This window comes from Pleurodeles waltl, chromosome 7 (genome assembly GCF_031143425.1).
Source record: "Pleurodeles waltl isolate 20211129_DDA chromosome 7, aPleWal1.hap1.20221129, whole genome shotgun sequence".
Taxonomy (NCBI): Eukaryota; Metazoa; Chordata; class Amphibia; order Caudata; family Salamandridae; genus Pleurodeles; species Pleurodeles waltl.
The window spans coordinates 534,760,971-534,777,448 of NC_090446.1; the positions used below are offsets into that span (position 1 = coordinate 534,760,971).

The 16,478-nt window shown below is 46.3% G+C and overlaps 1 protein-coding gene across 1 annotated transcript in view; it reads right to left on the reverse strand.

The window, feature by feature from the left end:
- The window catches only part of LOC138246913 (serine protease 27-like), a 362,534-nt gene that overhangs the window by 48,051 nt on the left and 298,005 nt on the right, over positions 1 to 16,478 (reverse strand). Inside the window, exon 5 of the mRNA XM_069201660.1 lies at positions 10,932 to 11,125. Coding sequence (XP_069057761.1) covers positions 10,932 to 11,125 — 194 coding nt within the window. The remainder of the gene's footprint in view (positions 1 to 10,931; positions 11,126 to 16,478) is intronic.

Here is a 16,478-nt window from a genome sequence, read left to right on the forward strand (position 1 = left end):
CATTCTTCATCCCAAAGGGCATCACGTTGAAGTGCCCATCTGGGGTAGAAAATGCTGACCTCTCCTTTGCCCCCTCAGTTAAGGCAATCTGCCAGTACCCAGATGTTAAATCAAACGTACTGAGGTACTTGGCATCTCCTAACCGATCAATGAGCTCATCAGCTCAGGGGATGGGGTGTGCGTCAGTCTTGCTGACCCCATTGAGACCCCGGTAGTCCACACAGAACCTAAGTTCTGGAGTGGCACCAGGAGCAGCAGCCTTTGGGACCAATACCACTGGGCTGGCCCAAGGACTGCTGGAGTGCTCAATGACCCCTAGGGTTAACATTTTGGAGACTTCCTCCGTAAACCTTATGTTTAACAGGTGTACTGTCCCCAGTGTCCACATCATGTGTGCACAGGTGTGTGACTCCTGGGATCAGGGAAAACAGCGAGGCGAACTGTCCCAACACGTGGCGACAGTCCCTCTGCTGTTCCTCAGTCAGGGAGGGGGAGAGGATCACTCCCTCCACAGACCCATCTTTCTCTCCTGCAGACAGGAGGTCACGAAGAGGCTCACTCTCTTCCTCCACCCCGTCATCTGTCGCTAGGAGCATGGATAGCTCAGTTCGCTCAAAGTGTGGTTTGAGGCGGTTGACATGTAGGACCCTCAAAGGGTTCCTGGGGGATTGCAAGTCTACCAGATATGTGACCTCGCTCTTTCTTTCCACCACCTCAAAAGGCCCAGTCCACTTATCTTGGAGAGCCCTAGGCTCCACTGGTGCCATGACCCACACTTTTTGTCCAGGCTGAAACTCAACCAGAGTGGCATTCTGGTCGTACCACCGTTTCATATCCTCCTGGCTTGCTTCCAGGTTCTCCTGAGCGAGACTCCTGAAGCGGGCAGTCTGGTTTCTTAGTGCCAGCATGTAGCTAAATAAATCCTGGGGTGGTTTACTAGGAGCTTTCTCCAAAGCCTCCTTCACCAGACTGAGTGGTCCCCTCACAGGGTGGCCATAGATGAGCTCAAAGGGGCTAAAGCCAAGTCCCTTTTGAGGCACCTCCCTGTAAACGAACAGAAGACATGGCAAGAGGACATCCCACTTACGCCTCAAGGGCTCTGACAGGCCCTGAATCATGCCTTTCAAGGTGCGGTTGAATCTCTCAACCAGACCATTACTTTGGGGGTGGTAAGGGGTGGTGAACTTGTAGGTTACCCCAAACACCTTCCACAGAGACTTCATACAAGTGGATATTAAGTTTGTACCTCTATCAGATACCACTTCCTAGGGGAACCCCATGTGGGTAAAAACTCCCATCAAGGCACGTCCCACCACGGGCAGTGACCGTCCTTAGAGGAATGGCTTCTGGGTACCATGTGGCATGGTCCACCAAGACCAGGATGAACCTGTTGCCCATGGCTGTCTTGGGATCCAGAGGCCCCACAATGTCAATTCCTACCCATTCAAAGGGAGTACTGACAACAGGCAAAGGCTGGAGGTGAGCTTTACATTTCCTCCCACTCTTGCCACTTGCCTGACAAGTCTGACAAGACCTGCAATGTGCATCTGAGTGCCTGCGCATTAGGGGCCAGTAAAAGTGGGTGACAAGCCTCTCAAAGGTCTTGTCCTGCCCCAAATGTCCAGCTAACGGCACATCATGAGCCAACCCCAGTAGGAAGGCCCTGAAGCACTGGGGTACCACCAGCACACGGGCTGACCCAGGCCCAAGAACCTTAGGCTCGCTATACAGGAGGTCGTCCTCCCAATAAATCAGGTGTGATCCTGGCTCCTTGCCAGCCGCCTGGTCTGCCGCCTGCTGGCGCAAACCCTCCAAAGTAGGGCATGACTTCTGTGCTGCACAGAATGCTTCCCTGGTGGGCCCCCCTTCCTGCTGCCACTGCGACAGCTCAGGGACCTCCCCCAGTTCAGCCACCTGTTCCCCTGTAGGCTCCGGGGGGATCACCCTCAGGCTCTGCCTCCTCCCGGACCGCGGGAACTTCTGGGGAGGGTTTCCCGCACCCCCTCTTCCTCTTCTTGGCGGTTCCCTGGGCCACTGTTTCAGGCTCCAGGGGCTCTTGACTACCCTGATTGGCTGCCATAGACCGGGTGGATACGCATACCCACCCAGGCAGACCCAACATCTCCAAGTGAGACCTGTGTTTCACCTTCTTCCAAGGGGAATCCTCCAGGTCGTTGCCCAGCAAACAATCAACAGGCATGGTTGGACTCACAGCCACTTTCCAGGAACCTGAGACCCCCCCCATTCAAAGGGAACCTGCGCCACTCTGCAGAGGCGCTCAGAGTTGCCTACCGCAACTACTTGGTGAAGTACCAGGGGATCAATATGCTCTTCAGACACCAGGTGACTCCTCACTGTAGTCACACTGGCTCCTGTGTGTCTCAGAGCCTCCACCCTCTGTCCATTGATGGTCACCCATTGCCTGTACTTCTTAGTGTTATCAGGCACTAGGTTTCTCTGGACCATCTCATTGTCCCCTAGTGAGACAAGGGTCCTTTCTGATGGTTCCTACCCACCTGAAACCAACTCCTCCCCAAGCACTACACTGGCTAAACCCTGGGACGGTGCATCAGTGGGTGCCGGTGTACTTTTGTGGCATTTGGAGTCCCCCCTCACAAGACCCACCTGGTCACATGCATAGCACTTACGTGGGGGACCACCTACCACTGGCTTCCCTTTGGACAACCATGGCTTCTTTTCACTGGGGGGTTGGGAATCCTTACCCTGGGAATCAGTTTGGGGCCCTTTAGAGAACTCCCCCTGTTTGCCCTTACCCCCCCCTTTCTTCTGAGAGGGACCCTGCCCACCCTACGCGTGGTCTCCCCCATACCTCTTCTGGACCCTGGTGCTCTCCCAGCGGTCTGCTTCCTGCGCAAGCTTCCTGGGGTCAGTCAGCTTGCTGTCAATGAGGTGCTGGCGCAGCTCTGGAAAACATAAACTGTACAAGTGCTCCCTAGCAATGAAATTGTAAAGCCCCTCATACGTGTTTACCTTACTGCCCTTCACCCAACCATCCAGTGACCTGCAAAAAGAATCAACACATTCCAACCATGTTTGGGATTCCTTTCTCTTGTAGGATCTAAACTTCTCCTTGTACTGCTCAGGGGTGAGACCATACCTGGTGAGTAAGGCCTCCTTCATGACAGGGTAGGTGAGATCCTGAGCATCCCCTAAGGCTGTCAGTGTGTCCCTCCCCTCTGCCTCAAAATGCTTCCACAGGGCTGCCCCCCAATGAGCTTCAGGGACCAGGTTCATGTGGAGAGCTGACTCATAACCCTTGAACCACCAGTAGATATCATCCTCCCTCTTATAATCCCTCACAAGGTCTTTTGGGATCTTCTCTCAGGCTGCACTGTAGGATTGCTGCCACCATCTCTACTGGACTGGCTTCTATGATCCATCTCTCTCAAGCTAAGCTCATGAGCCATTGCTTACTTCCTCTCCTCAAGGGCTAGCCTCTTCTGCTCCAATTAGTACTCCCTTTCTGCCTGTCTGTCCTGTCAGACCCTTGGATGAGACGCAGCTACCTGCCCTGGAGACCTTCTCCCTGGACATAACAGGCCCACCCACAATACCATTGTGTACTAAACCCTCTTCCTCATCCTCCTCATTTCCCTCATCCTCTGTGTGCCCTTCAGTGCTCTTGGCTGTCACCCAGTCCCTCAGCTCCTTTTGCAGCTCCTCCTTCCTGGATGAGCTCTTAATGGGACAGTCAAAACTTTTACAAAACTGCTTCAACTGAGCTTTGGTATAACTCTCCAATTTCTCAAGGTCAAAGTCAGCTCCAACTGATGCACCTCCAAGTAGAGACATGATGAAAGGTTAAAAAGAGTGCAAAGTTCCAAATGCAGAAAACAAGTTCCAAAATGAAGTTCCAGAAAAGTCAATCACAGGATCAGTGAAAAAAGAAACTGAATGCATATCAAAAACAGTCCAAATAGAAAAAAAAAAAAAAATCACAAGACTAGTAGTATGTGGTCACATAGTGGTCTGAACTCAAACAGTAGTGTACACTCAATTACTGTATGTCAAGTACAAATACAAGTCCAAATCCCAACCGCTGATCATCAATGTTAGAAATGGGGTCTTTGGTTGACAGTCAGGTTACCCCCTGTTCAAGCAAGGACCCTCACTCTAGTCAGGGTAAAAGAGAATCACCCTCAGCTAACCCCTGCTTATCCCCTTGGTAGCTTGGCAGAGAAGTAGGCTTAACTTCAGAGCGCTAGGTGTAAAGTATTTGTACCAACACACACAGTAAATTAATGAAGACACTACAAAATGACACAACACCAGTTTAGAAAAATAGGAAATATTTATCTAAACAAAACAAGACCAAAACAACAAACATCCGACATACACAAGTCAGGTTATGAATTTTTAGAGATTAAACTCAAAAATAGCGCTTAGAAACAAAAATGCTTTGATGAGATGTTAACACGGCGTCGTGACGGAGTCGTTCCCAACAAGCCAACACCAGTGGCGCCGGACACTGAGTCGTGTAGACCCCCAAGTACAGTACCTTTGGTGAAGAGTGAAAACAAGCCGATGCGCGAAGTCGGGGATTGCAGCGTCTGTGCGAAATGTTGAATCCGTGCACTTCGAACGTGTCGGTCACAACGTGGTGCGGCAACTTCCACGGAGTCGCGGACTTCAGCGGGGTTGCAGCGGCGTTGGGCCTGTGAAGAGCGTCGGGTTCCAGCGAAGGTCACGGCGTCAGGTGCAGGCGGCGTTACCGGATTCACCAGCGGCGTCGGTCCGGAGTCGTCCGAAGTCGATTTCCACCAGCTTTTCTTTCAAGGGCCCAGGGACTGGATCGGGCACCACTTGTCAGAGCAGGAGTCTCTCCAGAGACTCCAGGTGCTGGCAGAGAGAAGTCTATGCTGTCCCTGAGACTTCAAACAACAGGAGGCAAGTTCTACATCAAGCCCTTGGAGATTTCTTCACAAGATGGAAGGCACACAAAGTCCAGTCTTTGCCTTCTTACTCTGGCAGAAGCAGCACTGCAGGAAAGCTCCACAAAGCACAGTCACAGGCAGGGCAGCACTTCTTCCTCAGCTATCAGTTCTTCTCCAGGCAGAGGTTCCTCTTGGATCCAGAAGTGTTACTCAAGTCTGTAGATTTGGGTGTCCTTCTTATACCCATTTTAGTCTTTTAAGTCACCTTTCTTCAAAGGGGACTCACACCTACTTGTGAAATCCTGCCTTGCCCAGGCAAGGCCTCAGACACACACCAGGGGGTTGGAGTCTGCATTGTCAGAGGCAGGCACAGTCCTTTCAGATGAGAGTGACCACTCCACCCCTCCCTCTTAGCAGAAATGACTAATCAGGAAATGCAGGTTACACCCCAGCTCCCTTTGTGTCACTGTCTAGTGTGAGGTGAAAAACAACCCAACTGTCAAACTGACCCAGACGGGGAATCCACAAACACGGCAGAGTCACAGAATGGTTTAAGCAAGAAAATGCTCACATTCTAAAAGTGGCATTTTCAAACGCACAATCTCAAAATCAACTTTACTAAAAGATGTATTTTTAAATTGTGAGTTCAGGGACCCCAAACTCCACATGTCCATCTACTCTCTAGGGGAATCTACACTTTAATCATATTTAAAGGTAGCCCCCATATTATCCTATGAGAGAGACAGACCTTGCAACAGTGAAAAACGAAGTTGGCAGTATTTCACTGTCAGGACATTTAAACCACATTACTATATGTCCTACCTTATCCATACACTGCACCCTGCCCTTAGGGCTACCTAGGGCATACCTTAGGGGTGCCTTACATGTAAGAAAATGGAAGGTTTAGGCCTGGCAAGTGGGTACACTTGCCAAGCCGAATTTACAGTGTACAAATACACACACAGACACTGCAGTGGCAGGTCTGAGACATGATTACAGGGTTACTTACGTGGGTGGCACAACCGGTGCTGCAGGCCCACTAGTAACATTTGATTTACAGGCCCTGGGCACCTCTAGTGCACTTTACTAGGGACTTAACAGTAAAACAAATATGCCAAACATGGAGAACCAATTACGTACACATTTTAAACAGGAGCACTTGCACTTTAGCACTGGTTAGCAGCGGTAAAGTGCCCAGAGTAACAAAAACAGCAAAATCAGAGTCCAGCGCTCATCAACAACCTGGGGAACAGAGGCAAAAAGTTAAGGGAGACCACGCCAAGGATGAAAAGTCTAACAAATATGATCAATGTTGATGGATGAAATCTGATCCAAGATATGTTTCTGTAACATAGATATACGGTTTTCTTGAATGCCTAATTGTTTTACGGCAAATTTGAATGAATTTATTTTGCTGCTTTGGGGAACCTATGGTGATCATATATCTGTACAATTTGGTTTTGCGCACTGTCTTTGTGACACTACCTTTGTGGCTGTAATAAAGCTTTGAAACTTTATACAGATTGGAGTTTTCCTTCTGTGTTCACGTTGGCCATGGTGTCTAACTTGCTTGCAATATTGATGGTTTCTGGTTCACCACATTTGTTACTGTGTCAAAAGGTCAGTTGACTTAGGTGATGAAAATGAGCTCGCAACCACAAAAAGCACTCTCATCTGCCCAGTAGTAGGAAACCCTACATTTCCCTACATATTCTTAGGAGTCTGTCCTACCTTGCCCAGTTTGTGAAATCAGAGGATTGGCACCTGTGCATATGTTTTAATCTGCTCTGTAGCATACGTTGCTAAAGTGTGGAAAATAAAGTGATGGGCCTTCATATTTTGTTAAGGTTTCCACCAAACTCTGCAGAGCCTGCTACAACATCGTTTGCCTCAGCTAGTGAGAATACCTAATACATCAGATGTGGCTTAACAAATTACTTAGAACAACACCCCAAGTAGGAGTTGAAGAATTAGGAGGGGAAACAAATAGCTAACGAGTGAAACATCTTCTAAACTAGCAACATTGGTCAACTGATGGACATGGCCCTGCTCATTCAGAATACACCTATTAAGACACAGAACTCATATTTAGTGGTCACTCCTTAGGCTCTCGTTATGAGTCAGGCAGAGGGCAATTACTACATGGAATTCTGCTCTTGGTTGTTACCAGATGTTCAAGAACCGGACCCTATTTAGCATGGTCAATTTTCACTGTCAAATGAAGAGGCAGTGGTTGAAGCAGCAGTCTAACCTCATTCACCCATTCTTTGCTAATGGAAAACACCATCTTTCCCCTCCAGCTTCCACCCCCTCCATCTTTGCCCACCCCACCCAGAGGTCCCTCATACATTTACCACATGCTCACAGAAGGTAGTAAATGTATACACTAAAACCACACTGTATTGGTATTTCCGTGGGATACTATATATAGAAAAATCTGTCCCACATAGTAATTCCTATTCTATGAGGTTTAATTTATAACTGTGAGGCACTGGGGTGAATTTAGCACACATTAGCAGTAAAATTGTATGTGATTGTACTATGCCTGAAGTACCGTGCAACTCAGACTGAGGTCCTTAGTAGCACTGGAACCATACAAGATAAGTTGAACCAATAAATTAACTCTCTAGATCACTCCTCCCCCTTTTTACAAACTGTAAGCTATGCATTCGTGGCCTTGTCTTCCGGAGTGCTACTCATATGTGACTCAGTTTCGGTGACACATTGATAAAGAGGTGTGACAAATCAAGGGAGGTCCAAGATGGATGCAGGAAGGGAGAGGGTGTAGTTTGGCTCCCCTCCCCTAGTGCTAATCATTTCTGAGTGGTGGAGTGAGGAATCCCACCCACTTTGCATGCGTCTCACCATTTTCCACTTTTTTGGACACTTACATTCTTGATCTTGCTATTTCTTCTGACCCTCTTGTCATCAAGACTTGCTAAAGAAGCCTCAGTGACGGAGTCAAAATTATAAAATGGTACCCCTTCTGCATTTCAAGTCATATTCTGTAGCCTGGAACTGGACTTCCATTTTTCAACAGGCTATATAGCTGGCACTAAAATGTGATAAATACTCATAACTGAACTTTTCAATCTAAGACATAGGCAGGCAGTATAGCTACCAACATATGTGTTATGGTGCAGACAGGTACGAGTTCTGCACTCCACAAATGACTGTTAATGAAACCTCTGTGTGACAAGCTGGCAGGTAGAACTGTAATTTACATTACTGCAGTTCACATTCTTTTCCGAGTCAGTATGGAGAAAAGTAAATTCAAAGCTCAGTCTGATAAAGGAAAGTTAATTAATGAATGAATGTATACACTCCAAGATGGCAATTTGCTTTCCCACAGAATGATCCATTAATGGCAACAATCATGAGAGATGTTGGAAGTGCCGTGTTTACTGGGAGCACTATTTGCTTGATTTCCCGCCTGTTCAATTTGTAATTACCCACCAAACTATTGATCAGGTCTCCACCAGCGATGCATAGATGCTGATAATAATTTGTAGGCAAGTCCATGATTCTCCTTGCTCTTTAGGCAGAAGAGTTGAGCAAATAGAGAGAGAGATTTAGGTCTTCTCTGATTCATTAGACCTTACCCCTTTCATGTTGGATTTTTTTGTACTAATGCCTCTGGGAGATTTCCAGCCCGAAGGCACTCTACAAAGGCAGGATATCCATCATTTGGTAGTAAACGATGTTATATTTGGCTGTGGGAATATTGGTGTGATTGAAAAGTACCTTTACACTAATTGGAAAAAGTCAGACCTCTTTAAGAACATCTGCCAGGACCACTGTTCCTCAGAACAGATTGGAAGATGGAAAAATAGGGAAGAAGCTCGGCCCTTAGGAAGCAGCTTTAAGGATTTCACCAGGCAAGCTCCTCACATAGGAATTTCAAGCTAGTTAGAAGCTGTATGTCTTGCTTGTCATGGATACTACTTGAAAGAAGCCTACAGCTCTTTATTAATGGGTTGACTCTGCCTTGGTTTCCTTTCCTGATATCTGTGGGACTTGAGTGCTCCTGGCAACATGAGTGTTGAAGGGATAATCCTCCATCTGTTTACCAAGGCTTGATTGTCTGTGGAGACTGAATTGAATATGTGCAAGGCCCTGAAAGATATGAATACGTTATTCTGCATATTACCAACCCACTACGCTGTAACACAGGCATCGTAGCACACTCAGATGTGCTAGATGTCTCTGGTGGGAACCCTATGATGAAGCATGCCACTAACTAGTGTTAGTAGGTGAGGGTTCTTCTAAAACCCAATTAGGAGTCTCCTACATTGGATTAATAGTGGCATACAGGTTATAGGTAGCTGACTCTCTTTCTTTTATTTGTTTGATTATTCTTGATCCACCCAACAAAATAGATTTTTGCTTGTTCCAGATGCCTTATTAAAGCTTTCTTTTATTGCCTCTATTTGGTTTGGACCTTGGAGATTTCATATGCTTTGACTCTAATCGTGTGTAACTTGTCCGATGTGATCCTTTCCCTACATATTTGCCTCTCTGCTCGCGATACATTAAAAAAGGGAAATTAAAAGTACCCATCATATAAACATGCCTCTCTGTGTGGACCGAGCTACAGAAGGAAATTGTCCAATAGGAAGATTCCATTCCAGTTGGTATTTCATCTTACTCTCAAAGGGGTCCTTTTTTAGATCCTTTGATGGTGGTTCTTCTGTGCACTGTCCGTTTAGAGATACCCCCAAAAGAATCACACTTCATCACCAAGCTTCAAGACAGCTAGTTCTCTGCAGGATGCATGGGAGGGTGTGATCATGAGGAAACCCATCCACTGGTAAAGATTGTTAAGGTGCCTATTTTTGCTTGATTGTTGTAGGACAAGCTCATATCACCGTTTTATGACTTTCAACAAACTGTTTTCATGAAAAATCAGACATTCTCAAAGATGTTAAGGGGAAATGATACCAGTCGCCCTCTTTGGAACATGCCAGTGTGACTAGTTGCATTAATCTGAGAACTGTGCAATTAACACTAGCACACTCATGATTACAGCGAGTGAGGAGTATAGAGAAACCCAAGGAGTCCTGCAAAGTATAAGGAGGGACCCCCCTTACACACCGACAGAACGTCAGGGAAGAGAGGACAGCTGAGTGGTGCCCTCTCCCTCAAACTAGGAGCTGAGGGAAAGGAGGCTGACACTGCATTGGATGAGGACCCTGGTTTATACCCCTGTCACGAGTAAAATAAAAGTAGACAGCAAAACAAGATAATCCTTATGATAATTAACATAACCTGCTAACATATCCAGGTTCAGTCCTACAAAAAGGAGCAGAGAGTGAAAGTAACAAACACAGAGTGCCCTCCGCTCAATTACAGCACATGATGAACCCTGACTCCTACATCAAAAGCAAATTGCTATTGATTCAACCTTTCCGCTAATATAGAAAGGGTATAGTAACCGCTCACTATGTCTCACGACCACCAAGCGAAAAATATTTCTTTGCCTCAAAACGTTTTGCAATGAAACATGTTGGCCTTCATTACATACTGATCAAAACATACAATTCTGTTTTTATCTGTATATAAAGAAAAGCAATGACAACAGACCATAGGACACATTTTCAGCTTCGTGGCTCAGACCTAGTGAGTGGAGAGTAACACTCTCAGACTGGTGTCCCTGCCACATTTAGATGTAGGCATACATACATACGCCTATGTTAAAATTCTCAGACACTTGATTTCTGACCCAGCAATTGACATCCCTGCATACATTAGAGCACACCAATGATAAAAAGCCCTGGCAGTTGGAATTGCTAGCCAATGGGCGTTTGGCGGTTGCTCACATGGGAAGTTTCCAAGTTTTAGCAGCACCCACTGCTGCATGTCATTTAGAAAGCTGACTCCCTCCTCTGTTAAACTAAATGTGAAGTGGCCAGTTCCCTATCCCTACCATCACAGTGGAATGATTACATCAGTAGCAATTTGCTTAGGGCGTAGGAGGCAGGGGTTCATCCCGTTTTTCACCATTTCACCAACCCAAGGAACGATCAGTAACTTTACCTGGCAGGAGTCCTTCTTCCCCTCGGGGTAGCCAGCGCAGATCATGTCGCCCTGCACTTCTTTAATTGTTGGACTCACCATGGAGTCAATATGGTAAAGGATGTCACAGGAGGCAGCATCGATGAGTGGGATCTGAACTTCCTGCAGGATCTTTGGGTTCGGCAAATCCTCTGGAAGAATAAAGTCCAGTGGTGGGGCACATGTTAGTTTAAGTTAGGTGAGGAGGCAAAAGGCATCAGTGCTAATCTTCGTCTGTACCTCTTCACGGGTTCCCAGATAATAAATGTGTTTAGAATCAGTCTGACAATGTGCTTAGAATCAGTCTGGCAGGATAACTTCGTGCAGCATCCTAGTGTGCTAGCATCAGTGGGGCAAAGGTGAGAGTCCATGGTTCCTCTGTCAATATCAAAATCTTCCGCAATGTGTGTGGTTGGTGGGAATACATTTCACCTCAGGTGTCTACCACACTAGAAGTGAAATGTATGGTTCTATATACAAAATACGGCCATTTAACACATCTACAGAGTTTTAAGCCCTGATCAATTAATTTGGTGATAATTGATTGTGGTTTAGCAGTTAAATACATTTTCATTTAATCAATAGCTTGGACGAAATTGTTACACCACTTAATGATTAGAATAATGATGAACATTCTCCTACTGAACCTGATCAAACACGTCCACACCATACCCAGCTGCACCTTGCGCAAGGTTCCAGGATACATTCCAAAGCTGCCCCCCACTATGAAGTATTATCTGACTGAGGTTTCATGCTTGACCAACACACTGTCCCACTGCTATCTGTAGCACAAATGGCAAAAATATGGAGGCCAGTTCACAGGAACGGAAAAGGCAACAAAATGTAGACTTTCCAAGCCAAACCAGAAGTTGCGGCCCAGTTAAAAACTCCAGAAGCACTCATTATTGATACGTTTTCATCTGATAGTTGGAAGCTCAAAAAGAAGAAATTGAGTCAAGCTGAAATTATGAAAACCTCTATAAGCCAAGACTCATGTTAAAGGGCATAGGACTCAGAAACACAACAACCAAGTCAAACAGAAGATGCCACAATGGTCATTGATTTAGATCTGCACTCGATGCTCTACTTTCTATTTTAGTGTCAATTCCAATAATTGTCTGCTCCGAAAGGCATAACTTTATTGGGGAGATGCCAGTCCATTGCAGAAGAATTTGGGGAATTCTTGGTGGATGGAAAAACAATGGGTATGGCAGTGTGCCTGTGGTGAAAAGATGGCAGGATGGCAAGTACAGATGTTCACAGGTACACTGCTCTTTTGCTATGCACATTTTGTAATTTTGGGACGAAATTGTGAACCATAATACTCACATAATGCCAAATTCAACTGCGCTACACATATTTTCGCATTAAAGAATAATCCTACACTCTCTATTTTTTGGGTGTTGCACACGGTTATAACCCTGAATTTAATAAATTGGAAAAATATTGTAAAATGCAACAGGAAATCACAAACATAACCTCAGAATCATGAATCCATATTTTTCTTTAACCCCATATGCATCATAATCCTAAGAGGTATTTTTCCTGGTTCAATTTTTCTAGCTTCTGTGTCATTTAGTTATATATGTTTTCTCTTAATATGTGCAGTATAGTTTGGTTCCTTAAACTTAAATTCTTATAAATCATTTCTCATCATACCCCCTACATATCTCGGAAGAGTAGTATGCATGCTTGCTCAAGTTTTTCTTAAATATATCATTATTAGCATTTTGTGGTTATATAGCCAATTATACCGCAGACCAGGTCGCCTCAGCATGATGGGGATTCAGCGGGGTTACAATGATTAAGAGCAGTACCATAACATTAATCTGTGTACAATCAATCAGGAGCTCATGTATTGTACTTGCCCTCCTTTCCTGAATCTCTTTTCCGTTTGCAATCCTGCAAAGGTACCCTGTGTATTGTCTCTGCTATGTGTTCGCCAGACTGCTCTGTGCCGGGCCTCAGGGCTTACATGAAATGTTTCCTAGTTCGGGTTTCCCAAATGACTCTTGGTCAGAGATAGAGGAGGTGGAGAAACCGGGAGAAATGCTAGAGCAACGAAAAACCTAATACCCACAGTAGTGGGAACCATGTAACTGAACTAGCACATCCAAAATAAAATAAGGTGTAACTATTGTGTCTCAGGGCAGTCAGACTTTGGATGATAGGGAATACATCGTAGGAGATTGTGGCTCGGCAGACATTAGCAGTGCATGTGCATTTCGGTGCTTCTAAGGGAAACGTCTCCCTGTCCGGGGATGGGGTAAGTGGTACTACGCTCAAAGTGCTCTGGGAGGTGTGGACTGCATATTAGATGGAGTGTAGCGCAGCACCTCAGTCCCATTGACTCACTCTCTTTTGTGTGACTCTGCCTTCTCCGTTCCATTCGAATCGTCCTCTTGGCTCCCCCCCAACCCTGGTCTTTCCGGCCACTCTGTTCCGAATCTGCCTCCATACATGGGTGTTCCCTGTTCTCTAGTACCTCCGTCCGTAGTGCAGCTATAGAGCGCATCCTAAACCCTCTGGAGTCTTCCTGAAGGACAGCTCTTTCCTCCGCTCTGGCCCAGGTGGTAACATCTCTCACCCATACTTTAAGCACAGGTCCCATCCTTGACTTCCACACCATTGAAATTCTACGTTTGTCCAGTGAGAGGACCAGATCTAGAAACCTAGTGCCTTATCTTGGGTGTTTTGGGTCTGGGGAACCCTCCCAAGAGGCAGGTCACCACCTACAGGGAAGACAGATACCCAGTGCAGCTTGCAAATGGTGAAGAACCGCAGTCCAGAACAACTGAAGGGTAGGGCATCCTCATGTCATGTGGCAAAAATCAACATCAGGTAGCCGACACTTGGGACATTCACATGGCTCCCCACTGTATATACCCTTCAGTCTATGGGGGTGAGATAGGTCATGTGGGCAAAATTAAATTGTATGTTTCTCAGTCTCCCATTGTAAGAGACCTTCATAGGGTAGACTAATACCTTACTCCATTACCTATCCATAATTTCACGGCCTAGCACCCTGTCTCACCTGGTTCTACAGATCTTCAATGGTTTCCTCCCCAAATCGTTCATGGCTCTGGTCCTGTAAAACCACATTACTAAGTATTGCGCCGACCCCATGGAGAGCAGGAGCTAGAGTGCTGCATGAGGCGAGGGTTCATCTCATCCCCTGTCCCACAGACCTGCAAAGGTCCTCATGCCTCATAGTTCAGGGTAGTGCATATTCTTCTGTTAATTTGTCTAGAGTTAAGAGAGCACCCAGCTTGTAGCAGTCCCCACTGTCGTTGGTCTGGCCTTTGTTCTCTGAGTTTGGCGGATGTGAAACAGATAGTGGGATCCGTATGAAGTAAACCCACCAACAGCAAGTTGGAGATGTAAAGCGGTGCCCTCTGGGTTCGTCTCACTAAGCTGCATCAGCAGTGCTGAGCTGTTTCGAGCAGGGTGCTTGGATGTGGGATATTTATGTTGGAGTGTAGCAGCTGGGCCTATAGGATTCCCTGGTAGGGTGTTATGCCCATTAGGTCCAATTCACCTCTTTGAGTTCCTTCGAGCCATTGGGTTACCCACTGCATCTGTGCTGCCACATAGTACTGTTCAAAGTCAGGTGCTCCCAATCCCCACTCCTCCGGCGGACATCTCAGTACTTCAAGTAACACTTTCTGACTTCCTCCGTCCCACATCAGATCACAGAGTAGGGCATCCAATCATTTGAACCACGCCACAGGCACCCTGACTGGAATATTTGTAAACAAATGTAGTAACCAAGAGAGCATCACCATTTTGCAAATCGAAATCTAGGCCAAATGGGCAGCCTCAAGGATCTTCAAAAGGTTACACTCGTTTTAGAGCAACAAATTACTACCCCCAGGTTGCCATCTTGTAAATTAGCTAGGCAGTGGCAGATCTGAATGCCCAGATATTTAAAGGTTGAAGGTGACCATATAAGTCCCAGAGGAGGGGTCTGACGGTTGGGGAGCTCCCCACTGACCTGGAACATAGAAGTCTTGGCTCTATTGGCTCGTAGTCCTGAGATCCCCCCAAATTCTTCTAAGCATCGAATTACATAATGAGCTCCACCAGGGCCATCACACAGGTCCAGAAGGAGGTCATCTGCATAAAGTGAAATGACATGATGATGACCATCTACTGTTATTTCATTGCCTATGCCCTCGTCTGATATAATTCCATCAGGGGCTCAATGGCAAGGGAGAATAGTAGGGGAGACAGTGGCCAGCGCTGAATTGTGCCTCGGAATATATCATACAGGTTGCAGATTGTGGAACCACTCTTAACCCATGCAGTTGGCCAGGAGTAGAGAAGTGTAACCCATTGAAATCAGCCTTCTCCCAGTCCCATCCTGCACATAACCTTCATTGAGAATTCCCATCAAACTGAGTCAAAGGGATTTTCAAGGTCCACTGACATAAACATTGCCTCCGGTAAGGCCTGCATCTCTGGGTGGTAAAGTACATGGTACAGTCCTCTGAGGGAAGTACTGTGAATCTGTATAAAACTGTTTTGGTCCCTGTGTACCAAATCCAGCATGTGGGGGAGCAATCTACATGCTAGCACTTTACTGATGATTGTGAAGTCCATGTTTAACATGGACAGTGGGTGGAACGCAAATACGGGCACACCTGAGACTTTGGTCTTGGGGAGGGTTATCATGGTTGCGCTTCTCATGATGATGGGTGGACAGCAACTTGCAGAGACTCAGTGCAGAGTGTTTCCAGCTTCAGGTGTAATTGACCAATGAATGCAGAGTAAAACTCCACCAGGAGTCCGTCAGGGTCTGGAGTCCTGCCAGTGGCCATTTCACCTATGGCATGTTTTATTTCTTGTACTATCACTGGTCCTCCAATGGTCTCCCGTGCCTCAGGAGGCAGTGTTAGGAGAGGAACACGCACCAGGAACTCATCCTGGGAACTTTCTGGGAGTGTATCTGGGTGGCAGTAGAGTGCTTCTTGGTAATCCCTAAACTCGTCATTATTGCCACCTGGAAACAGGTATGTGCCACAATAGCGGATTGGTGGTTTGCAATGAAAGCTTCTCGCAGTTCAGGGTGAATGAGTCACGCCAAGAGTATCCCTGATTTACCCTCCTCTTCAAAGTCCTGGGCTATTTAATTTTTATAATTGTGACATCTCAGGTATTCCAGGGCAGTATTGTAACACTCCTTAGCCTCAAGCAGCCTGGGTATGTAACAGGATCTGCTCCTAATCTATTGTCTAGTGTATGAGTGTGACATTGTGTGTACATAGTTCCACATTTATTTCCCTATAGATTCCTACTGACCGTCCCATGCAGTGCACCATGGACCATCTCCTTAAAGGCCTCCCATTCCACAAGAAAATAAGATGCAGAGCCTTGATTATTGTCAAAATATTCTGCAATGGCAGTGTGAAGGGATTTCCTATAGCAGACATCCTCAAGCATCGCTGGTTGGAGTCACCATGTGGGTATCACTGGCCTATTATCTTTCAAACGGAACCCTAGGAGTAGAGGGATGTGGTCAGAGAGTAT